Here is a 27,939-nt window from a genome sequence, read left to right on the forward strand (position 1 = left end):
TGAAAAATACGAATGATTAAAATTTCTATAGGGATTTTATAAATTGCAATCTACAAACATTTCTTAGCACTTTTAATGTAAAACATAATTTGCTTTTATACATACACACACCTTATATAGGCGGTAATATAATTCATATGTATACAACTATTGATTTATCTACAAAAAAATATAATACATTATCAACAATATTTACTTCAAAACAGAGGTGTTTGCTAGTTTAGGAACCAAAAATAAAAAAAAAATATATGTAATATATGCAGGGTAAGGGAGTGATATAATCCTTCCTGCTTTAACTCATTTACAATACATAGGAGAAGTAAAATGTGTGTGTGTATATATGTATGTAATTGAAGAAACTGAAAAGAAAGCTTTCAACATAATATTAAAAAATAACCTTTAGTTTCAGTTAAGTGAATTGTGATATTAACACTATTTATGCATTCAACTGTCTTTTATGTGACAATACAAGTATTCTCTTACAGCCATTTAGTGACAGTGTCAGCACATAGTAGTAATATTTATGTAACATACAAGTCATGCTATACAAAATCTTTTGTGTTTGCATTATCAACACAGTACAAAATCTGAGCATGTGTTCATCAGTTTGGAAGAAAAAATACAATTAAAACACCCGCAACTTCTTAGAAGTTATTTTTATTCTTGTTCAACAATTTTCTTTCCATTGTATACTAAATACCTTTATTAGGAAAAGGGAAGTCTGTGTGTTGAAATGAAATTCAAATATGTCTACATTACTATAATCTTTGAAATATGTTTTCCCCAAAATGAAACAAGAGTTCATTCTTGGAGAAAAAAAAAAACATTTCTATTACAACAAAGCTCTCAGAGCTCTGCATTAGATATTATCACATCTTCCACACAAATAAAATTAATATCTATTTAAATGTACAATAAATTTACTTGAAATAAAAATAAGTGTGACTGTACCACACAGAAATACCAGCTATGTATATTTTAAATTTCATATTCAATGTTTCTTTATAATAATTACAATTATGCAAAATATCAACCACAATAAGTAATTGCACATTACAGTGAATGTTTCATATCTGTTGCATGAAAATAACGATCATTCATTATGGACAATATGGGTTGCTTATAATTTCATTGACACCATGCCCCATAGCGTGGGAAATCAATTACAGTAGATAGACAAAACCTAGAACTTCAGTTGATACATGTATACTAGAAATCAGAAACACAACTTTTTCAAGTTTCCATCATATCCATTTTCATTCACACAAAATAACACTATTTTCACACGACATTTATCTTTTTTTAACAAAAACATACTGAACACTAGCATGTATGTATAGTTGTCTTGCTGTAAAGCAGTTGAACAAGTGCACTCCAAACTGGACAAGAATTACAAAGGAAGCATGTACGAATTGTCTAGTTCTTACCCAAGTTGTTGACACTTAGTCAGTTTCTATTGGATGCAAACTGTCAAGTGTAACTTGAGTTCTTTTAAGTCCACTTTATGCACAGATAAGCTAATCAGGACTGGATCTACAGTTTATTAAAGCAGGATCAAAAGCACTGTGTGCTTCCACTCTTTGATTACAAGGCGACGTTACAACTATTCCTTCAATAATCTAGATTTATACATGCATTACGTACCATCCCTTCAAGAAATCAAACGTAACAATGTTTATGTCAAGAATTGTGATGGTAGCTTTTTCAATCCCCATATTCTTCTAGATGATACTTTTAGGCCAGCAACTGAATCACATATAGGGTGTCCAGGCTAGAAGTCTACAAAAATAACTGCTTATAATGCAAAAACTACTCCTTATATTGTTTCTTAGTGAAGCTCACTCAACAGACCATTGATCCTAGATTTCAGTAGTCCACTTGTACGATCAATCGTGCTGTTGAGTCATGCATGTGCAGAAACTGCCTGGCCACCAAGATCCCCAGATTTACCACCATTAGACTTTTTTGCATGGGACTTCAACAAAGATGCGTACAAGAGGAAAGGTTATGATTTGGGTGATTTGAGACAGCATATCGTTGCACTAATACAGTCTCAAATGCTGGTCAACACTTGGCACGAGCTTGAGTCTAGTTTGGATATCTGTCAAGCTACAAGTGGTGCTCACATTGAGGTGTACCAGCATACATAAAACTTTTGAGTTACTTTGTACAAAACCAGGACAAGAAAGTTACAGATGCTAAAATGTGTGTGTGCATTTTTGTATATCTATAGCCTGGACACCCTGTATAATTATAATGGAGTGCCGATTTTATCTAGGACCTGGAACAAAACAGCTTCAGGTCATTGCATTCTATCGTGTAAAGTGAATAAATATATTTCACAGATAAAATCAGTCCCAATTTTCTTACCAACAATATCTTCTGTTTCTTCTCACACTGATGATGCTATAAATTAGCGAAAATTTTGAATTTTCCTACTGTCCGGTGAGTGTTTCCTTTTACCTTATTTGATTTTTACTTAGCCCTTTTGGCCCTCCTTGCTTTTATCCATTAAAATACAATAATGATATATATTGACAAAATATCGTGATGATATATCATCTACTTGATATCGCCTGGATGATATTTTTTCAATATCGCAATATTTCGTCTGGACGATATATCACCCAACACTACACAGAAACCAAAACGTGCCTTTACCAGGACTCCCTCATTACAAGGTTAAATTTGTTTGAAAAAGAATATGTGAAAATATGGCCCTCTGAAGGCTTAGATGAATTCGTAACATGCCAGTTTCAATACTTCTCATCACACATTTAAGTGGCAGTTTGCAACACCACCCTGGCAGTAACTCCTTGCCGAAACCACTCATCTCAATGATATGCACCAATTCCACACTAAATAACACTAAAAGTGCACATGAACAAATGCTAAACAGCTTGACATTTTCTAAAGTGAAACACATCGTGTTACTTTCCCACAAAAATACAGCATTGATCAAAAAAAAAAAAAAAAATGAGAAAATGTTTTATGGAAGTAGTTTACACACTGCGTTCCTTTGGACCCACTAATTCTGTATTTACCCAGAAATGAAACACCAGAGTGGAATGTTTCCCCTCATTCTCAACAAATTTTCCTTTCATTTGCACCAAATCTACCATGCATGCCAAGTACAGACAATAATAACTGGAACACTAATGATTAGGAAAAAAATGGAAGGTTCAACTATGAGGAAAACATTTGAGGTGGCAAATTATGGATGATATGTTACACGGCATTCATTTTTAAGTGGCTGTGTACATATCTTATATTCACACATACACTCAATACCTTTCTTTAATTTAAAACTGAACACAAAGCAATTTTAAATTGGCTTTATGGAAGACTGGCAAGAAAAGCTCTTTTTTCTTTTTTAATATGCGCATAACTTACACACACAAATATTTATCATACATATATTATATTTATCAGATGTATATTAAAAATTACATGAGAGAACTTAAATTAATAATTCATTAAAATAATGTATATAGTTTGTAAGTAAATTCAGTAACTTAGCCTAAAAAAATCATATTTGAAAAAAATAATAAAACACGTGAAAATTGCTATGCCTGTTGACATGTTACGTTTGAATTTTTTTTAAACTGGTAAACTGCTTTTACTTTCTCCAATATAACCTTTGTTATAATGATATTTTTGTGATTTAATTCATTCAAATCACATTTAAGCTATGCTACTGCATTTCATAGTAATCAGTTGTGGACTAGTAGATCATGAGTGTTTCACTCCTTAAAATTATTTTCAATTGCAAATACATATAGTAGCACAATGTGAACTGTTAAAATACATGATTAAGCTTCAAATACAAGCTACTTTATTGTATTCACCAGTAAATAAATACAATATGTACATTACTGAATTATATGATAACTGGAACTCCTTCATCAGACACTGCAACATATAATGTACAATTATTTTATGTATATCGGTGTATTGTTCCTTGTGCAGTTTGAATGCTAAATCTTGAAAGTAATGCCTGGATACGGAAGCCTGATGATTACATAAAAACTTACAAAAATAACACCAAATATAAAAATATATAAACACAGATAAAAATATGCTTGTATTGAACTTACATAAGAGCCTAGTCTTATAATGCCACGTATGAGAATAGAAGTTAACGACTTCTTCAGGTTAACTGGAAGAGACTGCAGTATAATGGGATAAACTTTCTAAATACAGTGTTCTTTGGAAACCAACAAACTAAAATATATAAAAAGAAACGGAACAGTGTTATAAAAAAGTAAAATGAATGTTTCGTCGAAGCCTTGTACACTTGCTCATCCTTCCAAAAAGCCATAGCTATCCATCAAGCCCAGATAGTCGTAACAATTCAAAGCATCTATTTTCTTATTTAGTCGATACCCACTCTGTGGCCTTGGGTAATATTAAAACCAGTGAGAAAATTCAACAACAGCAATGCATTAATAATGCAGGCTAAATTTGTGATACAAAAAGTAATTGAAGTGCAGTATTCCAGATCTTATTCTAGCAATATAGGAAAATATTTATTTACAAAACTGAACACAACATTTAGACATTCAAAAATTTATAATTATCAAAATTTCTTGAAACTATTAGCGTCACGTTTCTCATCATGAACATTTCAGAGTGTTCTACTCTGGAGAGTGGTGAATGGAAGTGATATTGAAGTAGAAAGTAGGATTGGCTTATAAAATCTACTATGTAGGTTCAGAAACTGTCCTGATGATTAAGGTGTGTAAAGTATATGAAGTTCAGTACTACTGACACGACAATTGAGGAAGATCAAGTAAAAATTATGCAACAAATCAATTGCAAAAAGTTCATTCAACACTAAAAAATCCTATTTGTACACCAGGATAAGACCAACTACATCACTGAAAAAAAAATATGTCAAAATGTTACTTTTGTAAAATTTTTAATTACTTCCTAGTTGTTTGGTAAAAAAGGAAAATGTACCAACAAGTTAACGCTGAATTTTCCAACCAGGGGCATTATGGATCAACTACAGAGACAGACTTTAGAACATGCCAGAAGATACAAATCCTCGCCAACCTCTGTACTTTGTACAATTACGGACACTTCTGCGTTGTAATAATCCCATTGACTTTCAATAGAATCGCTGCAACCCAGAAGTGTCAGTGACTGTACCTGCCATTCACTTCAAATACCAATGCAGGTATCTTGTGAAGTGTACAAATTTTCAATTTGATACTCCTGATTCAGAATGATGGCACTGTTACCGTTGGTTCCGCAAGTTGCAATTTTCTATGAAAGTATGGAAAAACCAGAGGACCATACAAACAGGCAGTCAACATTAGATGTCTTTATGCAGCATGTAAATGAACAATAATATCGGTTTCATTTTGCATAGGCAATGTTCTGTGTTTCTACCTTAGAAATTTGTTTTTTCTGATTAATTTCATAGGACCACTGCCTTCAGTAACAAAGGCTATGGCATCTGAGATGGAGCAAACATCTTCATCGCAGACGCTGTAACCTTTGTTACTGAAGGTAGTGGTCGTCCGAAATGAATCCCAAAAACCAATTTAATTTGCAATTCTGAAATACAGAACATTGCCAATACAATATACTGTGCCACCATGAATCACTCTCATTTCTTTATTTAGACGTCACACTTCTATTTTTGGCTATGAAGTTTGAAGTTTATTTTCAAGTTTGATTTTGAGGATGAGTAATGATTAGACGAACATGGTGAAGGGACACTCACAACGAAAACCCATGTCCAGGGTGGGATTCGAACCCAGGAACTGCACCGTCGTGTGATATCTTGGGGCATTTATTGAGGTAAATTACATACAGTTTGATGCACTCAACATAAGTGGTCCTAACTAATTCTTGTCTTATACACTTAGTATATAATACTGAACTTCAAGTTTCTTCACTTAAAATCACTGCACAAGTTATGCAAAACAATAACAAGCATATAAAGAAGAATCAAGATGATGTAATTCATATACATAAAGCTGCCTTACCACACAATGGAACTATTTACATTTTTTTGCATTGCAGGTGCATATACTATCACACACAACAATCCTACTTTCTACTTCGACATAAATATTAATGAATCTAGACAATCCAAAAATAAATATTGCCTGAACACAATTCTATCGTTAGAGATGGAAAACGTACATCGTGTGCTAAATTCTCAATGTGGTTACCATCGTAATAAAAAATACTCTTTCTGTGACAGATCATACTAACTAACTCACTCCAAAGTACGGTCCATCTCACTTTTGCCTCGTCAATTTTTTTTTAAAGGATGCACTACATCATTGGAATATAAATTCATACAAATAACCAACTCACTGGTACACAGCAAGGACAAAAATATCATGTTTCACCCTTTTTCATCACAGACTTTCATGTTGAGATCTTAGCACAATTTCACACATATTTCTTCTTTATCTACAAGCACAAAGAATTCGCTCCAGTGCTAGAATGGCATACAAGAGAACGAAAATTTATAGTTAAAATGTGTTGTACAAATATATTTACAAATTCTACAAGCGTTTTCTTTCATAAGTTAATATTGGTTTATGATCCTGGATGCCATTAGCAAAGCCCATGTCCTTGACAAGCAGAAAATGTTCCACAACAAATATGCACCTACATTACCTTGAATTGGTGAAGACACTGCATGACATTCAATGAAGATCCTACAAAAACAAGACAAGATGTTAACATTATTTTTAATAATGGATGTATTCCAGAGGTTATGACAGGACTTTGGCAATGACGAATTTTTAGATGATGCCCATAAATATAGCTTGGCCCAGAATAACAATTGAACAGTACAATTCAAAAGATTATAAATAACTATTTAACACATCATAAATTTCAAAGAATTAATTAGTAGGGCTACAATTTTAATGCACAATAAAATACCAGAAAATGCTTCAAACAAAATTAAATAATCGCCTTCAAATCACAAAAAAGGCTCTACATTATTTCCAAATGCTCTTTCAAACAAACTTACATGTTCATTTCACCAGTCCTGCAATGCAATGCATATCGCTAGATGATACTAACAGATTGTATATTTGACTGGATTGCTAGTACAAGCGTGAAACAAAGGTTTCCAAATTTGTTGGCATATATTTTTTTTATTTTTGTTTTTATAATTCCAATGCCTCCTTTTCCATTTACATATATGTCTAATTTATTGTCAGCATTTGCAATATAGTAATATAATGTTGCGTGGTAAGACACTCATTACACAGAATGTGGACATGCAATACCCATGAATTTATCAATTTTCCGCTTGATACCCGCAAAAGTTAATTGGGACTGAACCAACAGTTTAAAGTGGGATCTAAACCACTATGTGCCTCCAGTGGGTCTCGAACCCAGGACCCCTTGATTAGAAGGCAACTATAAAATGGGATTTTGTGAAAAATTGTAGGTGATGTTGCATGTGTGTGTAACACACACAACAAACAACAAATTTTCACATTTACAAAAGATCAAAATGAACAAGTTTTCTTTGTAATACTTCTGTCCATGTGGAAATTTTACAAAAATAGCATGCATGAATTTTGCCTTTATTTAAGAACAACATAGAATTAACTGTATGAAAAACACCTCATTAAAATTACTAACAATTTGTACTTATAAACCAATAGTTGTCAATGTTGAGGCAGTACTAATTATGAAGTTTCTTCTAGAATTACTATAAATGGTTTGGAAACAACAATTACGAGGGCAATTCGGAAAAAAACCTCCGTTTGAGCATGCGCGAGAAATGTCCGGGAAGAGCGACGTCAGTCCTGTGGCAGTATGTGCAGTAGTCCAGTAGACAGTGAGCAGTGGAAGGAGAAGGTTGTGTTGCAGTTCACCCGTCCGTTACAACAATTGAAAATGAACGTTCCAATAGCAAAGCCTGCCAAATGTGAAGTGCGTGCCGTAATTCGATTTCTGTGTGCGAAAAATCTTTCGGCGGCTGCGATTCATCGCGAACTGTGTGATGTTTACAGACCAAACGTGATGAGTGACAGTGTTGTACGTGAATGGTGTCGCATGTTTAAAGATGGACGAACCGACGTGCACGATGCGGCAAGAAGTGGGCGCCCATCTGTAGTCAGCAACGAACTCATGCAGGAAATTGACAAAACTGTCCTTGAAACCCGTCGGTTCACGATATCGGAACTTTCTCTGTGCTTTCCCCAACTTTCTCGGACTATTTTGTACGAGGTGGTGACAGAAAAGTTGGAGTACCACAAGTTCTGTGCTCCTTGGGTTCCAAAACTCCTTTCGGAGGAGCACAAAAAAAACAAAACAGAATGGGCTCTGCTTTGGACTTTCTGTCGCGTTATGCCGAAGAAGGAGAACAATTCCTTAACAGAATTGTGACTGGCGATGAGACCTGGGTGTCGTACGTGAACTCTGAAACCAAACAGCAATCAATGGAGTGGGGACATACGCACTCACCAAAGAAACCCAAAAAGGATCGGCGAACATTGTCTGCCAGAAAGGTTATGGCAACAGTCTTCTGGGATGTGAAAGGTGTACTGTTAGTGAAGTTCATGGAGCGTGGATCGACCATCACTTCAGAAGTCTACTGTGAAACATTACGACAACTCAGACGAGCCATCCAGAACAAGCGTCGGGGCATGCAGACTTCCAGTGTGGTGTTGGTTCACGATAACGCTCGCCCGCACACTGCTGGACGTACTCAAGAACTTTTGGAGCAGTTCCACTGGGATGTTTTTGGTCATCCTCCCTATAGCCCAAATTTGGCACCGAGCGACTACCACCTCTTCAGGCACATGAAACAGTGGCTTGCATCGCACCGCTTCGACAATGACAATGTGCTTCACGATGCTGTTAGCAGGTGGCTTCATTCCCAGGAGGCAGATTTTTTTGCAGAAGGAATTTCAAACCTTGTAAAACGTTATGACAAGTGCCTCAATTTGAATGGTGATTATGTTGAAAAGTAATGTCATGTTTTAAGTTTCAAATGTATATAATACAAGTTCTGTATCTACGAATGTATGTCATTGATAACCAAACGGAGTTTTTTTTTCCGAATTGCCCTCGTACAATATGAAATCATCACTTTTCAACACTCCTGATATCCAGTAATTGTGACAAACATTAACTTTCAAGTTTGTAGCTAAGATTCTTACCTTTTACAAGTTCAGATGTCCTACGACACAACATTTACCTCACGTGGTGAACTGTTTACAGGAAGAATCCCCACGTTTTGTGGTTCACGCTGTGCTTCAAAGGTTGCCTGTCTAATTGCTTCCTTGTAAGGACCACGCTTCTTTTTATTATATCTAGTCTGCAAGGGAAAGAACATGTCAAGTTAGTACTTAAGAGTGGTGCACACAAACCAATATGGCCTATTGTTGCTTTTACAATTATATGTACATGCACACACTACCATGGTGGCCACTCTAGGACCTTGATAAAATTCAAGTGTAATTCCCGGTTTTCAAGGTGAAATTTCCAAAAATTCAAGGGTACAAGCAGATGTTTTCTCCATTTCAGCCACCCTGTCACCACCCACCCACACAAATATTAACAATATAAAGGGTCTGTGCGATTCCAATTTATCAAAAATTGAAATAAAATTTTTTATATATATATATATATAATGGATAAAAGCAAGAAGGGCCAAAAGGGCTAAGTAAAAATCAAAGAAGGTAAAAGGAAACACTCACCGGACAGTAGAAAAATTAAAAAATTTCAGAGACTGAACCGTCTCTTTCTCCTCAGACCGATGATGCTACGAAGTTAGCGAAAATTTTGAATTTTTCTACTGTCCGGTGAGTGTTTCCTTTTACCTTCTCTGATTTTATATATACAGGGTGTCGCAAAACTCTTTCAACAACGCTTGGGTGCTGGTAGATATCATAAAAACAAGTAACTTTTCCCTATAAAGTTTACCTCAAAAGCGCTTAGTTTCTTCGCTATAAGCGCTTAAAATCTATCCTGTACGTATGCAACCCAACACAGCAAACGCTTGCTCTGACATAACTACCAGGGGCACGTGGTAGGGTTGCCACTAGCGTTCCTCGCTAAGAGAGATCACTTGAAAACAACAACTTGGGAGTCTTGCCTGAGCAAAATCCAAAACATTAATGATACTTGAGATGTTGTAAGAAGCATTGACAGTATTTATAAACTGGTCAAGAAAAATAATGGGCAGACTGAAATTCAAGATTACTCATTCTAAAATATTTGCATGATTGATTGATTGATTCGGTTTATTTTAATTCGCTTTTCTGCCACCTTTGACTAATCGCGAAGATGAAGATGATATTATGAAATAACAAATGACAACAATGTCTAGACCAGGATTGAAACCTGGGACACCTGGCGCCGTAGCGAGCTGAGCTAACCACGTTACCGTGGAGTGTTTCGTGTATCATGCAATATCAACAATTGCAAGGGACACGTAAGGTAGGGGAAATCCACGAACGAACAACATGATGTGTTTGCTGCCTCGTTTCGAACACGCAGACTGTAATGTTATTACAATTTATTTGAAAATTATTCCTATCTGTGCTAGCGTTATTGCAAATCGTGTTCGTCTCATAAGGAAGTAATTTCAAGGCTCTTTTAATTTAATGATTGATTGATTGATTGATTTGCTTTATTTTACTTCGCTTTTGTGCCACTTTTGGCTAATTTGCGAAGATGAGGATGAGTGATGATATGATGAAATTGATGAATAGATACTCTCAAACATCCATACCCAAACCGGGATTCGAATCCAAGACCCCTGGCAACGTAGCGCGTTGTTCTAACCACTCCGCCACAGGGGGCCGTCTTTCAATTTAATGAAAAACGTCGTTTTAAATTCACACATTAAAACTAGTGCTTATTAAAGACCAAAGCCAAGAAATGCATACTTATATCAAGCGCCAAACTGTAAAGGGCACTCGTATTGCACATTTGCGTATTATTTACATTTGTTCGTTCGTGGATTTCCCCTACTTCACGTGTCCCTTGCAATTGTTGATATTGCATGATACACGAAACACTCCATGGTGACGTGGATATCACAGCTCGCTACGACGCCAGGTGTCGTCGGGTTTAAATCCTGGTTTAGACATTGGTATCATTTGTTATTTCATAATATCATCTTCATCATCGTGATTAGTCAAAGGTGGCAGAAAAGCGAATTAAAATAAACCGAATCAATCAATCAATCATGGAGATATTTCAGAATGAGTAATCTTGAATTTCAGTCTGCCCATTATTTTTCTTGGTCAGTTTATAAATACTGTCAATGCTTCTTACAACATCTCAAGTATCATTAATATTTTGGATTTTGCTCAGGCAAGACTCCCAAGTTGTTGTTTTCAAGTGATCTCTCTTAGCGAGGAACGCTAGTGGCAACCCTGCCACGCGCCCCTGGTAGTTATGTCAGAGCAAGCGTTTGCTGTGTTGGGTTGCATATGTACAGGATATATTTTAAGCTTATAGCGAAGAAACTAAGCGCTTTCGAGGTAAACTTTATAGGGAAAAGTTACTTGTTTTTATGATATCTACCAGCACCCAAGCATTGTTGGAAGAGTTTTGCGACACCCTGTATATATCCATCTCCATATACATATAAAATCTATGAAAAAGTGTTAATTGTTTAAGAATTCCACTCAAATTGACCTAATATACTTTGAACTGCAATAATTTTACGTCTTTCAGATAGATTGTTCTGTAATGGGCACTAACCAAGTAAATGGATTGAGAGAAAATAAGTTTCATTTTCCACGCAGCTTTCTTTTCTTTTCCTTATTTGATAAAAATAAAAACTAAACTGTGAAAAACTTGACCAGGGCATTTATAAATATGTATAAATTCAATGGGGTTTAGATTAATGACTGTTACAATTTTTCACGTCTACGGAGAAATATTCACGTAGAATTCCCAGAGACAGTAATTCACGCATAATTCCCACAATTCAGTGAGTGGCCACCCTGTCTACACATAGTCTTGATACTATTTCATCATTATAAATCACCACCAAAAATGGCAACAAATGTGACCAATTCTTGGAACTGTAAGATGGTCCAAGTACACATAACATCTTCAACGTAATGGAAAAATAGTTAGTGTGTATAATTTGTACACACACAAACATATATACGGTGTGTGCATAAACTCTGGACTCACTTTGAAAAATTTATTGTAGGCAAAATGTTAGCACTATCGAGTAACAAAGTAGATTATTTGAAAGAGTCAAGTTGAATTTTTTTTTGTATTGCAGGTGTTTCTAGTAGTTCCATTTTCTGCCGCTAGAGAGTGCCAGATTCATCATGGCACTTTCTCAACCTGAGAAGGCCTTTTGTGTGCCACAATCTGAGAAATCAAAAAGTGTTACAGATGTCCAACAGAAATTTAGTACCAAGTATGGGAAAGAACCTCCTACCAGAAAGGCGATCCTCTATTGGTATCGAAAATTTGTTAACACTGGGTGCTTATGTGCGACGAAAGGAGGTGGTAGTCCAGGCATGAGTGAAGGTGATGAAGTGGCCCCCTAGGTCCCCCGATATCACCCCTTGCAATTCTTTTTATATGGGGATATGTGAAGAACCTTGTTTATGTCCCTCCTCTTCCACTTGATGTTGTAGAACTTAGGGGGAGAATTGAGCAAGTAACAGCCAATTACAGAGGACATGTTGAGCCGTGTTTGGCAGGAGTTTGATTACCGTGTAGACATTTGTCGGGTCACCCACGGTTCCCACATAGAGCATTTGTAACCAAATTGCCATGTAAAAAAAACTTTCATGTATTCTCTACAATATTTTGTGTTCCTGATGGTGATAAATTTCATAGGTAGTTGCATATCAATTTTTCAAAGTGGGTCTGGAGTTTATGTACACACTGTATAGTGAATTCAAGTTAGGAGGGCCAGAAGAGCTAAGAACGAAATAGGAAACTCACCAGACACTGGAAAAAATTTAAGTTTTCGCGACCACGAGCTGCATCTTCAGACATAGAAAAAATGATGGTGCAAACGGAAGTGAGTGTTCGACTTGCAAAGTTGCCAGGTCCAGATCAAATTTATACAAATTTATACAGTGGAACTTCGATTTTATGTTTCCTCAGGGGACCAAGCTGAGAAAACTTAAAATGAGGGAAAATTTTAGAACATTTTGCTATGTTGGGACCAACAAGATTAAATGCACAATGAGGAATAAAATCTGGGAACTCAAAATCGGAGTTCCACTGTGGTTGGTACTGAAAAACTTTGTTCCCTCACCAGGCTTGTCGAAAACTGTGAGTGGTAGGGTGTGGTGAGTGGGGGTTGCAATGTGAAGAGAGGGGGGGGGGTGGAAATGGACGAAGGAAGATGGGGTTGGTTGGGAAAGTTGGTTGCACTCATGACTAATATGCAGGCACTCTTCATCTATTATGTACTGAAGCGTGATGCTGATCACATCACCCCCACTCATGACCGGATCAAGAAAGTATGGGCGTTACCCTTACACCCCCTATACGCCTTCATGGCATGGTGCTATGCACAGGGGAGCACTTTACTATTTACTTTTTTTAATGTTGCTGGTTTGAGATAAGGGGTGGACGATCACTACCCGGAAGCAGTTGCTGAAAGGAGTGTTGTGGTTCTTGGTGTGGACAAAGTGAAGTCTAGATTTTGGTTGGAGGAGAAGTGGTTGTTGATCCTTAGGTTGAGGGCTGTGGATGTTTTCCCCAGTTAAAGTCCCCACAGATGTTGCAGGTAATCAGGTCTTTTTTAAAAAAATTAAATCACAGTTAAGGATGCAATATGTCTCACTAATCAAAACTATGAACATTAAGAGTGCTGCAATGAGTGTTTTTCGCTCGAGTGGCAAATAGTTTGCATGGGCAACACTAGATGGCATACAGAATTGATAGTTCTTCCACTCGAGCGAAAAACACTCGTATAATCATAATTTGTCTATGGTAGTGGGACCTCAAATATGGATCGTGAAGTAAAATACGAAGTGAAATTAAAAAATAAGTGAACATCATCTCAATGTTAAAATGTAGTTGTGTGTATCTTACCGAAATATGTGAAAAAGAAATAGATAATTATGGGCTGAAACTCCTTAGGCTGACATTTTATGTTTCTACGTTTATTGTCAAATTGAAATGACGTTCGATTGAATGTTATAACTGCATTTTATTATTTCTTAGAATATGATTATCCTTTTCGGTAAGTGAACAATGATGTGCACGTACTTCTTGCACTGTGATACGATATTTGTAATTGTCAGCATGTGTATCCATTTTACGTTTCTGTCTGTAGATATTGCATACTTTCATATGTGCTGTATTTGAGTCTTACATAATAATATACAAAATTATGACTTAGAATTGTAAATGCGTAGAGTGGTTTCCTTCCATGTATGGGTTTTAGGCTGACAGTGCTTCTCATGAGGTTCTGAAATACGGGACGTTGCCAACCATTCCTCTACAAGTGCAGCATGATCGAGCCTGGGAGATTCGAACGAGTTTGAGCGAGGGAAAGTGGCCCAATGCAGTACTCTAATGAACATACTGTAATGGGCATTATACTGAAGTAGTAACACAGTAGCTTCATACATTGCAATGAAAATCATCAGATTAAGTTTTGTCTGTTAGAAGAACTGAAGAACATTATGAATTGTGATACCTGTGGAAAAGATGAATGTATCAAAATGTGAAATGCAACATATTAAATTAACAGTGCGCTAACTTACTTTAAATGTCTCCAGAAATGGGCTTAATTGATCACAGGGCATAAGAGACGAGGTAGAAGAACCATACCATGCAACATGGGCTTGAGGTGTTAAACAGACACCATCATCTTTCCTTGACACTGTTATACTTAAAACCTGCAAAACACAAAAGATATATAGCTTGCATAAACCATACTACCCTCATGATACTGTAGTATAGGTTAAGAAAATACATGCTTATGTTCTTAATCACATTTGCAACTAAAACTTGATCAAAAATTTAATTTTTGTTGTTGATTTGTAAAAAAATAAACAATTTCCCTTTTCTTGCGTATTGTGCTGGAAAATGCATCATCATTCACTAATTTCCAACATTCACAAACTTTTCGACTAATTACCAAAACCAATGGAGCTCAAAGACAAAAAAAAACTTTGATTGTACACATAAAATTTATAATTTATTTAGACACAACACTTTCAAAAGTCTACATTATACTGTAAATTGTGCAAGGTTCCAGGAAAATTATTTAATTCTACGACAAAATATGTAATGGAAAAATGAGCTTCTTTAAGGAATAAACTTTATAATCCATGCATTTAATGTAGGTGATGATTATGAATATACCTATTAGAATAGACATATTCATAATCATTATTTATGTTGTACAAGAGTAAATTTCGTTTACTAACTGACTGACTTCTTTTACATGGAAATTTTTATTTCACCCCCACACCAAAATGTGAGAAAGGTGTATTTACAAGTACCTACTTGAATTATAAAAGAGAGAAATGAGAATCATGCTGTTGGTCATAAAAAGTCAACACTGGCTCACAAGCTGAGGACCTTACCAAGCCCTTTGATAACACTGAAAGAGGGTAAGAAAGATCTGAATTCAACCACCTGTATGTTCACCTTTTCCACATTTTCTGGACATGTTTCAGTGTTTATCTGAACATACAAGAAAGTGGATCTTTGAAACATCTTTAAAATTAATCACAAACAATACTAAGGTTTCTTTGAATATTCTGATACATTTACATCTTTTGATCTTTGATTTCATATTATATACACTAATGTAACATACCCTTGCTGCTATTAAAATCAGCAACAATTCGCAAGGCATAACAACATAAAACGACAAGAGGCTATCCTTGTTTCAAGGACATATCCTGGTGGTCAGGCTAAAAAAAAAAAGATAGGAGAAATAACTCCTATCATCTTCTGGTGGTTTAATTAATAGTTCATTTGTTACTGGAGGGGGCTATATTAAGTCTATTAATTGTGGGTGAAGTGAATTACTTGGTGGGCAAGGGATATATAAATTTATAAAGAGTGGTTCTTTACATATACAATTAATTAATTCTAATTATTTCAATATTTATTTTATATTTTCATTTTTAATAGTAGTTTTATTAATAATTTATATATATCTTTATATAGCTTATATATAAAGCATGACATGGAAGTTGTTAGGAAAAGTAGTGGTAAGAATTTACAATATAGAGAATGTCTCCAATTTCGCTAACATTTGGTATACTAATTTTGGCCTTCTAATCATGAATCTGTTGTTAAAATGCGGGGGGTCACGTGTAGAAATTGTACATTTTGCACGGGTGGCCCCACAAACCATTCACGGATAGCCCCCCAAACCATTTCCGGTAAGGTTGGGTTAGGCAAGCTGTTAAAATTTTGTTTGTAAAACAATGCGATAATACAGCTCTAAAAAAAATTCCACTTATATCGGCTTTTTTCCCAATTTCCACATGTGACCCCTGCATTTTAACAACAGATTCGTGATTAGAAGGCCAAATTTAGTTAGTATACCAAATATTAATGAAATTGGAGACAATCTCTATATTGTAAATTCGCTCCAAAGTAGTTAGACTTTGTGAACATTTCTTGAGCTATTTTAACTCTTTTTTTACCTTGAAAAGGTAATGTAATTTTATACTAAAGAAATATTAATAAGAGTATTGATGGAATTTCACCATTAACAATCCACAGGACAACTAAATTCTTGACATTCATGCAGTGATTTAACTTATAACATTTTCCAAATTGCTCCATACAACCATGGTAGTATCTTGACTAGACCAGGTCGGTAGAATCTGGTCCAAGAGTTACCAGAAGTTGCATAGGAAAATCTGAATTGCTGCAATGTTGATGCTTTCTGTAGTCAGTGTAAAATTGTCTGATCTTGTATAGCCCTTCTTGATGATGGAAAGAAAGAAAAAAAAATAAGGATTTCAAAAATCATTATGTCCTTACTGTGTAATCTGTATTTCAGCTTTTCTCACTCTGATTATAGAAAACATCGCCAATGGTATCATTGCAACAAAAAGCTTTTTCTGTGTCATTAACATACCCTATGAAATGATATCCACTTGTGGCTTCTTTTTATTTTCATACTTTGTTCTCTATTGTGTTATATCACAATTTTTATTTAATAGGAGCAAGAGCACGTACTTTTCTGCACACAGTGTCATCTCACATTTGAAGAAATTTTACGTAACATCCTATCCTCTATTGACTAGTAATCTAATTCATACTTACAGTTACATTACATATATGTATATGTGTGTGTACGAGGGAAAAGAAGAGGAGTAACACCTGTAAACACCTTGGAACCTTTAAAATGCCACATTCGTTGCATTTCTACTGAGTAACTAAACATGTTACCGTATTTAAAAAAATAAATTAAAAAAACCAAAAAACATGGATCACACATATATATATTTATATTGTGAATTTTCCGCAAGACATGTTTGTACGATTGGTGGATATTATGGTACATTATTATATACCTGTGCAAGAAGAGAAAAAAAAAGTGCATATTTATGAAAAACCTAACCCACTGTGGATGGATAAATGCAAAACCACTTACCACTACACAACAAGCATGAGCAAACAACATAAATTGTCCACATCAAGCAGATGGCAGCACCACTTTAGAAAACAAATGAAGACTAGCTTCTATCCGACAACTGTAACCAAGTAGTCACTTATACGCATCATACATACATGGATATACACATTTTCATTCAATACTGCAGCGTGGAGCCCAAACTTCTATGGTGATTATACTTATTGGTATTGCTATAATCTTTTTTGAGCTTTGTCATGTGACAATATCCTTTTCGAGATCAGAAATGTAACACACATTTTCCTTTAAAAATGTCTTCACTGACCACAAAGGGTTAACTAAATGTTCAAATTTCAAACGAGAAGTTTATTTCAGTTATTTTAATTTCCAAATAGATTTGAAAATCTTCACCACACTAATGGCCAGAAGTCAGTCACATTTGTTATCTTGTCAGGAAATCAAAAATACACCATTACATTGTAAGATATAAGATAAAAAAGGCTACACTCGCAACTTCTACATGTCTCTACAAAGGCACACCACTAGCTTCATTGGTTCTAACCTGAAGTAACACACTTAGTTACAAGGTAGAAATACAATAAATGTGGCATTTTAAAGGTGGGGTCAATTTTTAAATATAAATTGCCCACTTTCATAAGGTGCTAGTGTAGCTATTGCACTTCTTCTGGTGATGACAACTACCCTATTCTATACATATTTCCAATGATGAGATGGGTGTTGAAAATTTGAAGACACTAACATTATGTATTACAAAAAAAAAAAAACTTGTTTCCTGTACAATGAAGAATCCTTTGTAGAAAAATAGTTATTTACATTATATTAAAGAACCAGGTTGAATATAAACTTCAAGTTCAATTCCCATTTACATTAAAGGCTTGGTGTTATTTACCTTTCCTGGCCACCATGGAAAACCATGTATCTTTCCCCATACAACATCACCAACTGCCATTTTCCGGCCATCATCCATAACGCATGAATTAACTGCCTGAGTGGTAATCCTCATCATCAATGGGTGACTCTTTTCACCAATAGACGGAGAGGCAGCCAGTGGAAAGTTTGGAACTTCGTCTGACTGATCATCGTGGGAACAAAATTCGGAAGTGCAGCTTCCCGGGCTCTTGGATTCTTCATTGAACGTACCGGTCACGACCGCAGACGAATTAGAGTTTGAACTAGAAGTAGAATCACAGCGCATGTATGCATTAGCATTCAGTCTTTTCAAACTTATAGACAATTTTTGCTTCAAGCATCTCTCTTTAATGGCACTATATGAATCACTAGCAACGTTCCAGCATTCGTTCCCGTTCGGATCTTCCTTAAGCACCACTTCACTGCCCGTACTCGGTTTGCACTTGGTTTCTTCGGTTTCTTTATGCTTGCGTTCTTCCTTGTGCTTTTTCTTATGCTTCACTTTGTGTTTATGCCTCCGTCGATACAGAGCTGCTTCGTATGCAGGAGACGTACCTCCCAAAGCATACGCCGGAGACGTACCGCTAATTGATCTTGGGGATGCTCCCCCTATTGAGCGAGGGGATGCACCGCTTAACATTTTTCGTCTAGCTTCCTTTTTTGCCTTTTTTAAAGCTCGTTTGGCAGCCTTTGCACTCGCATCTTTTGTTTTCTGCTTTTTCTTCTCTTCTACCCTCTCTTCGGTTTCGCTCTCGCTTGGATTATAATTTTGCAGCTTGGCAGGAATTTTAAGAACTGTCCCCTTCCCCTGAGAATTTCCAAATGATATTTTTATCACCGGGGTCGTCCTTGCATTTTTCGCCTTCTTTTCTGCATCGGAACGTGCCTTCTTCATGCTATCTTCAAAAACACTTTCATCCCACAAATCCTCCATCGATCCCACGCTCCTCTTTTTCCGCAACACCATTCTCTCGCTGTCGTTGCTATCATCTTTGGTGTCGGACATGCTGTGATGAATAAATTGCGGTGCCGTGGCACCAGCAAGACTGCTCGTCGGCAAACTTGCCGTAGACTTTGGACTCAAGGATGAATATAAGTTTAACACACACTTATCATCCATAAGTTCAGGTTTCCCACTCACACACATATTTACAGTGGAATGTTCTAAAATTGGTTCCAACGAATCGTGCCTGTCAAGGGGAGATTTCGAATCAACCGAAAGACAATATGCTTTATCCGAAGTTGATATTATTGGTTTATCCTTGCCTGCTCCCTGAGCTTCCAATGTGGGTCTAATCCAATAGTTACCTACAATCTTTATTTTGTTAACATTTCCATTTAGAGCACTGGAAATCTCATTAGGTTGAAGTCTCGGGATCTTAGGAATGAGAGACGGGCACAATTTTGTAGTGGGTTCAGTAGAACCAGGAGGACTTTTTCGAGGTTGATTTTCTTTCTGGTTTTCCGAAAGTAATGGCCGAGGGCTTCTTGAGGAAAGTTCCCCTGCACCCAATTTGTTTTCTGTCTTACCGAGTTTTCCATTTTCTGTCTGCGAATTCGAGTCAACTCCTTTCCTTTTTTTAGAAAGATCCACATTTTCTGAGTTTTCATTGCAAATGCTGCGACACTTTGAACACAACACTTGGCGGGGACGGAGACGAACAGTCATTCTAGAATTTTTATATCTAGCAGGGGGTCGGATAGTCCTTCGCAAATGAAAGTGGGCAGGAGAAACTAGGTCAAGCTTTCCTTTCTCCTGAAAATATGTAAACCTTTGGCCAAGCCCAAATAGTTTGTCATCTTCACCTTCAGCTTTTGAACCACTCTGTTGTAGGAATTCTTTGGGAGGAGTAATACCACATGGTAGATTTCTGCAAAGAGATAAAAATTAACAATTTAAAAATACAAAATATTCAGCATATGAACTATGTTTGCCAAAAACTCCGCCAAATAATGAAATATACAGATTGAAAGAATGCCAGAGGACAAAATGATTTCTATCAATTTCAATTTCAACATGAAAATAAGTCCTGGTCCATTCTGTTTCAAATCAGGCTGGGGATGCCCCTTGATCATCATAAATTTCCTTTAAGAAATCTATGTGATAGGATGTACACACAAAACATTAAAACCTGAAATATTATTTTCCTGTACTACGAGATAAAGTTAGAGGCCTGTAAAGAAGTGCATATTTTCGAAATAATATGAAAACCTGCTTCTCTTCAAAGTTATGCCATGAAGAAATGAAAAAGAGATCAAGAGTTGCAGCCTTTTTTATATCTGAAAGAGCTACAATACTACTTCTTGGAAATTGTAGGAGCAATGTGAGAAGCTGGGAAATATTATATTTTTTCCCATTATCAAAAATTTCCCCCCCCCCAAAAAAGAAACTATTATGCATGGAAAGTACTCTCGGATTGGAGTATGGATAGTATATTTCCACAATTAGTACAATTATTATCCTTAACAATAACTTGGCCAAAATACATGTCTCTTTTTTTAAAAAATGCACTTTTTGAAATTGAGGTCTCAAAAAAAGATTTCATTTTTTTTAAAAAAAATGTAGGAAATAAATTCTCAACACTTTCCTACTGTGGAATCAAAGTAGCTCTATTTTTTTAAATGATTTTTTTATAAATTTGGTGCATGCACCGTAGGACATTCTAATAGTGAAATAGGCCTATTTAGACTATAACAAGTGACACAAGCAATGTGTGTCCATGAGAAAAGACAGATTATATCCCTCTTTCTTCTCTCTCTCTCACACACACACTTTGCAGCCAGCTTTAGCTGAGTCATGAAGTTGAGAGCTGGCAACACTGCTTGAAACAGATCCGTGCCTGTCCAGACATGACTCAACCTGCACAAGCCACATAGACAAGCTACATTGTGCTGTCGTTGCTTTGTATGGTGGAGCAGTTCCGGAGTGATCTGTGGCGTTTGTATCAATAGGCAGTGCAGCAGTGGAGTACAGTAGTTAAAGAGATGAGTGTGCAGATTATGAGAAAAGGCACAAAATAAGTTAAAAATCCTTCATATTAGTTGTTTGGCTCAATCTCTGCAAAAGCATTTTGGTGCAAGCAGCGCAGTGTTATCTATAGATGCAGTACGCAGGAACTGTTATACTTGATATAGGAATATGGTGCAACAACAATATGAAAGTTAAGATAATTTGGTCCCAAAAGTAATTGTGTGTATGACATGCCGACTTCCATTATGGAGTGGTTAGTACAGCATGCCACGACTGAAGGGCAAGGGGTCCTGGGTTGATACTTTGTATACAAGAATATTTGTACTCAATCCTACAATGTATCCAATCCAATTCCCTGGCAAGATTGCACTAATCACAGAAATACACTAATCCATCACAATCCCTAGAGTACTTTCAATGCATAATATATTATTTATACAGGGTGACTGGTAATTCGATGTATTCCCTGAAAGGGGTTAAAGTAGAGACAATTTGCAATAAATTTGACCATATGATACCCCGTCCGAAAATTAGTAGTTTTCGAGATAATCGAATTTCAATTGTTTTTTAAAAAAATGACAATTTTCCACATAAAAAGATGAATTGAGAAAAAACTACTCATTGTATGGAACTTATTTCAGCGTTTTCTGATAGCTAACAAATAAGTGGTTCCTCTAAAAAAAAGTTTTTCCCAAATAACGATCACATGTAAGTAACGGGTGGGTCTAAACTTACAAGTCATGATAAAAAAATGCACTCTTAGTTTACTTGGCAACGTATTAATAAAAAAAATGGTATGACACGAAGCGTACAAATTACTTAAATTACTTCCTTGTGTCATCTGCTATCCAACAAGGTACAAATGTTGCTAACATTCACATTTGTGTACAAGAAATAATACTTCATTCATCTTCATGTGCATGGAAACAATGAACAATACAATTAAAGAACATTACACGTCTTGCTCAAAGTGGGCACCTCCGTTACGAATGCAGGCACGCAGGGTTTTACGGACATTTGGTCTCTTAATTCGTGATGTGATGGTGTCCTTGATGTGTTGCTGTTGAGATCCTCTCCCTGAGCTCTTCTTGCGAGTTTACCGTTGTCTTGTCATGTGGCTCCAAATGTAAAAGTCGCTAGGCGTGAAATCGGGGGATCGAGCCGGCCAGCGAATCGGGCAGCCTCGGTCAATCCATTTCTTTGGGTAATTTTCATCCAGCCACTGTCGCACGCCCAGGCAGAAGTATGGATGGGCGTCATCAACAATCATTTGATCCAGCCATTTCTCCTGTCCCAAATCTTAAATGGCATCACTTATGAACATTTTTTGAGGAACGGGATGGCAATGTTGTTGGAGGATGTGCCTCTAGCTACAAGATGTGACATGATTTATCAGCATGATGACTGCCCAGCTCGATCCCCCGATCGATTTGACGCCTTGCGACTTTTACATTTGGAGCCACATGACAAGGCACCGGTAAACTCGCAAGAAGAGCTCAGGGAGAGGATCTCAACAGCTGGTCAACACATCAAGGACACCATCACATCACTAGGTAAGAGACCAAATGTTCGTAAAAACCTGCGTGCCTGCATTCGTAACGGAGGTGCCCACTTTGAGCAAGACGTGTAATGTTCTTTAAATGTATTGTTCATTGATTCCATGCACATGAAGATGAATGAAGTATTATTTCTTGTACACAAATGTGAATGTTAGCAACATTTGTACCTTGTTGGATAGCAGATGACACAAGGAAGTAATTTAAGTAATTTGTACGCTTCGTGTCATACCAGTTTTTTTATTAATACGTTGCCAAGTAAACTAAGAGTGCATTTTTTTTATCATGACTTGTAAGTTTAGACCCACCCGTTACTTACATGTGATCGTTATTTGGGAAAAACTTTTTTTTAGAGGAACCACTTATTTGTTAGCTATCAGAAAACGCTGAAATAAGTTCCATACAATGAGTAGTTTTTTCTCAATTCATCTTTTTATGTGGAAAATTGTCATTTTTTTAAAAAACAATTGAAATTCGATTATCTCGAAAACTACTAATTTTCGGACGGGGTATCATATGGTCAAATTTATTGCAAATTGTCTCTACTTTAACCCCTTTCAGGGAATACATCGAATTACCAGTCACCCTGTATATTTGGGGGTAATTTTTTTAAATTCTTTTCCAGTTTCTTGCATCATTTCTAAAGTTGTATTTCTGTTACTCCCATGTAGTAGCTTTATAAAATAGCAAATAAAAGAAGACTACAAGTCTTGGTGTCATTTCATCCTCCATGACATAACTTAGCATGTTTTCATATTATTTCCGAATTACACACTTCACCTCTCTTCTTTACAGGCATGTAACTACCATCTCATAGGCAAAAAATATCCAGTTTTAATGTATGTCTGTAGCCCTATAACGTACATCTACTTCTTTCAGTGAAATCTATGATGGTCATGGTACACATTTGTACCTCACCTCCCGAATTTAGACAAGTCCATGTAACAACCAAATTTATACAAATCACTATTGTAAAATACTTCTTGTGGGTGAAGTTTTTTATATTAAGTGCTTAATGTTTGGTGTTCAAGTTGACATTATTAATGGATATGACAAATTGAGAATCTAGGGAGACCAATTTTCCTAGTTTATTTCTTTTCACATTTTCAAATCTTGCAAAAACCTCACTTAAAACTACCTCAAGTTGTGATTTTCTTCCAAAGAGATTTTTAACAACTGTCAACAAAATAGAAGTGTCCAAATCATTCTCACACAGCAAGAGGGCTTGGTTGCCTTGACTCTCTGTATACCCGCTAGAAAGTGAAAATGCTGCATGGTTTGTGCAGACTATGTTGTTTATGAATGTTTGCTATTCTTTTTTAGCTCGAAGAGATGTGTTCTGGTGAAGTAATGTACCTCTGTTACCTTAGCTTACCTGGTTCAGATAAGTAAACATTGATAACTAAAATCAATAAATTTACAATAAATATTGTTCTCCTATTAAAATGTATTATAAAATAAAGTAAAGGGAAGATTAAAATTAATTAAATTTATATAGGAGCGAGGCCTTCATTAGATTTATTGGTGTCAAATTTTACAACAGTAGGTTAGGAGTGCTAAGTTTGGTGTAACTATCTTTTACATGTGTTTTTTCAGTATTTGAACATGCATCCAAGTAGTTATTTAATGAATAAGCAATGGTGAAAGTACTCTAGATAGGAGGTTTTATTTTCTTATGTGGGATATACTTTGGGATCAAATATCCCAGTTGTTTGGGGTTTCCATGCCTTGAAACATTTTATATTACGTAAAATATTAAAAAATATTGATGTAATCCTCAAGGGTGTAAATGCTCACACACATTATATTTATAAGAAAGACATTTTAGTTTTAGAACTAATATTTTTCGTAACAGTTTGTTATATCAGACACACTTTTCTCCAAATTTACAGGAGAAACTACTTACGGAAATCAGTTTCTGTAGCACTGTCGAAGTTCTTCGAGGTATTTTCTTTCATCTTTCAATCTATTTCAATTCCCTTTGTTTCAATTTTAGCGAAAACGTAACCATGCCATTTTTTAACTGTTTGCCTAACCTAACAACCTAACCTAACCTTCTGTGAATGGTCCGTGGAGCTATCCGGGAATGGTTTTTGGGGCAATTCGTGGATGGTTATACGATCCCAAATGGTTTTTGGGGCTCGCACCATGACGTGCGTTCCGTAACACTTCAAGAATTGGCTTATTTTACTGTAAAAAATGTTTCTAATCGTGTGAAAACCTTAATGGGACCTTCAAATATGTTCCGCAATACACAATTGGTAAGTACGAACCAAACGAAACACAAAATATCAGATTCTAAAGTGTCTCCGATATAACGAGCTGATACCATATTTTTTATGTTTTCTTTTATTATTTTAATTAGTTTTACTACAAAGACACAGCATCCTGTGTTTTATATATTTCATAAATGCACAAGTAAAAATACAAGAATGTTCCTTGCAATGTTACATTCAATATTTTATTTGTTTCACTAATTTTTTGTACATAACATAGAAAAAGGTACACGAGAAGGCACTAATAGGAGGTGAGTGTGATTTGATTGTTATTTAGAAATTGCTTCTCTGTCACCTTTGGCTAATTGGGACAACGAGGATCAGTAATGATATGATGAAATTGATGAAGGGACACTCACAAAGAACACCTATGGCCAGGCTGGGATTAGGACCTGGAGCCCCTAGCATCATACCTTGCTGTGCTAACCACTCCTCAACAGGGGTCAGTGGGTGTACTGCTCCACTATGACTAAGTCTCGATCTCAGACACATTGAAGATGTGATTAGCACCATGTTTCAGCTGCTTCCTCCTCCTGGGTATTTATTAATAAGAAAACTGGTGAGGCTCAGGCTCCTTAAAGAGGGGCTACAACAGAAAGTTTATGCCCAAAATCACCCACCCTCCAGAAATCAAATCCAAGTGTCCTGCATTGCAGTAAATGCACAACTGATCGTGTCATCCCCATAGCTCAAATAATTTTAATGTATATCTGCTCTAATAAAAATAAAAATGTAGTCATGGGAAAACATACTTCCCCCATAGAGCCTTAATACCAGTTGTCTTTTGGGGGAAGTATTTCTTTCCACAACCGTACATCTGATGAAGATATATCCTATGATTTGCAAAATTTGTTTATTCAGTGTGTTTGATACCAGTATTTCATTAAATTAGAACTTTTGGACTAGATATTATAAACAGAAAAAATTAATTTCTAAATGAAAAATTTGCTATTATCTGTTCTATTTGTGCTTCTGTTCACAAAGATGTTTCTATAAAACTATGTGATATGTATTTCTATAAGTATCTCTTGCTACTGTAATGTTGTCACCAGAAACATTACATCTGTAACATTTTACTTGTGTTGCAACAACTGAATATTTTTACTATCCAATTCATAAAAGCTTGATATTTCTCATGCTTTTCCTGTCAGAATTTTTTCTGTTTGCCTCCTCATCACACATAAACATGATAGTTATTAAATGGGAGTGTGTTTTTGTATGTTTTCGAAGTTACACCCATAACATTAGAATCTGTTTATCGATGTATAAAGTATAAATACAGCCTAAAAATCCAAACTATGCCTGTGTAAATTACATGTCAGTACTAACTTTGCATGAAAAATAAAAGCTTTGTATGATTAGTTTAAAGAACACATAAGTTCAAAGTATCAAAATGTTACCTCCGTACCTATTTAGGATTGCCCACCCACATGCTGAATACTGAATATTTTGACAAATGCTTCTGATCATAGAATACAGTGGGAATTAGTTTAAAAACATATTGAGTCAAATTCAATTAACCGTATTTTCTGTAAATCAAATTGTTTCTGTCCCACCCACTGAATATTGTGATATATCTGAACCTTCAATCCCATCGTCCGATAATTTACAAATTAATGTCTGATTAATCACATGATTAATCATGATGACTCAACTCAAAAGAATTTGAAATAGATCTTAAAATCTGACATACGCAATTTAATGTAAAAAAAATACAAACAAATTGCTGTAGGTTGCATTGTAAGGCATGCGAGCTACGAATTACGAGAACAGAACATGTCATCCACATTTATTGCATTTAATTGACCTAGGAATATTAATTTCCAAGCATGTTTAATATTAAAAATTCAAATGTTGGTTATGTAAGAATGTTCTCAGTAAACTCTAGTGTTGTTAGTCAAGGAGAAAAGTACACCTTCAGTGTGTGTAATGCATTTTATTATTAAAAAAGATTTTCACGGGGGCGCACGCAATGAATGAATTTTCCGACTTCCGAGATTTCGCACGGTCCACTTCTAACGTAAATTTCTATATGAATGTTAATACGCTTACGTTTAAAATAATAATGATATTGCTACACATTCCTTGAAAACCTTATTCATAACACTAAGCTTCAAATTCAGAGGATGGGTTATTGGTAAGTTACAAAATTATTCACGCCCTTCTTACGGAGAAACACCCGAGATGTAAACATGGCTGCTTTTTGAGGCAAATGGAAAGTTACCAGAAGGTGAATAAAACGCCAAACATCTATTTTCCTTATTTCGCATGAAATCAAATAAATTTATATTGCTACAAGTGCACAAAAATGTATAGATTCTTTCTGTCATATTAATTTCAGTGGCAATCAGCCCATTTTGGCATAATAGATAGCAACAGCTGACTCACTTTTTGTCATTGAAGCAACTTTGTCTTCGTGGCCGTGCCTTACTTAAGAATTAATTTCTACTTACTTCTTCGTTGAGTCCAGAAGAACACCTTGGTATAGTTTACTTTCATGTGTGAAGGACACTACTAAAATATCTTGAAGGACTTCTTCCACGTTTACTAAAATTTTAGAATTTTTCACAATTTTTGTTTGTGAGCAGGTCCCAGAGTCCGCCATATTGGCTGGGAGAATTATAGACCCCCTCAGCGTGAAGGTTACCCGCTCTCGTG

The 27,939-nt window shown here is 35.8% G+C and overlaps 1 protein-coding gene across 2 annotated transcripts; it reads right to left on the reverse strand.

The window, feature by feature from the left end:
• Nucleotides 1-36: 36 nt before the first annotated feature.
• LOC146004361 (uncharacterized) lies at nt 37-27,939 on the reverse strand. Of its 2 annotated transcripts, none has more exons than XM_083143152.1 (5): nt 27,735-27,939; nt 18,459-20,349; nt 14,706-14,840; nt 9,156-9,313; nt 37-6,686 (listed from the first exon to the last, which is right to left on the reverse strand). In XM_083143152.1, exons 1-4 carry the CDS (start codon nt 27,884-27,886, stop codon nt 9,176-9,178), a joined length of 2,316 nt encoding a protein of 771 aa, XP_082999278.1. In that variant the 5' UTR covers nt 27,887-27,939; the 3' UTR covers nt 37-6,686; nt 9,156-9,175. The 2 variants fall into 2 exon arrangements, with proteins under 2 accessions (XP_082999278.1, XP_082999279.1); XM_083143153.1 differs by lacking the exon at nt 27,735-27,939 and adding an exon at nt 27,334-27,438.

The sequence above is a fragment of the Lepisma saccharinum genome, chromosome 21 (genome assembly GCF_977018435.1).
Source record: "Lepisma saccharinum chromosome 21, izLepSacc3.1, whole genome shotgun sequence".
NCBI classification, from domain to species: Eukaryota; Metazoa; Arthropoda; class Insecta; order Zygentoma; family Lepismatidae; genus Lepisma; species Lepisma saccharinum.

Excerpts from the sequence above, each read along its gene's own strand:
- LOC146004361 (XM_083143152.1), bottom strand. The coding sequence starts at position 27,886 with ATGGCGGACTCTGGGACCTGCTCACAAACAAAAATTGTGAAAAATTCT. Across the intron at positions 14,841-18,458 it reads TTCCATGGTGGCCAGGAAAG|GTTTTAAGTATAACAGTGTC; the intron begins GTAAATAACACC and ends TGTGTTTTGCAG. Across the intron at positions 9,314-14,705 it reads CATTTCTGGAGACATTTAAA|ACTAGATATAATAAAAAGAA; the intron begins GTAAGTTAGCGC and ends TTTCCCTTGCAG.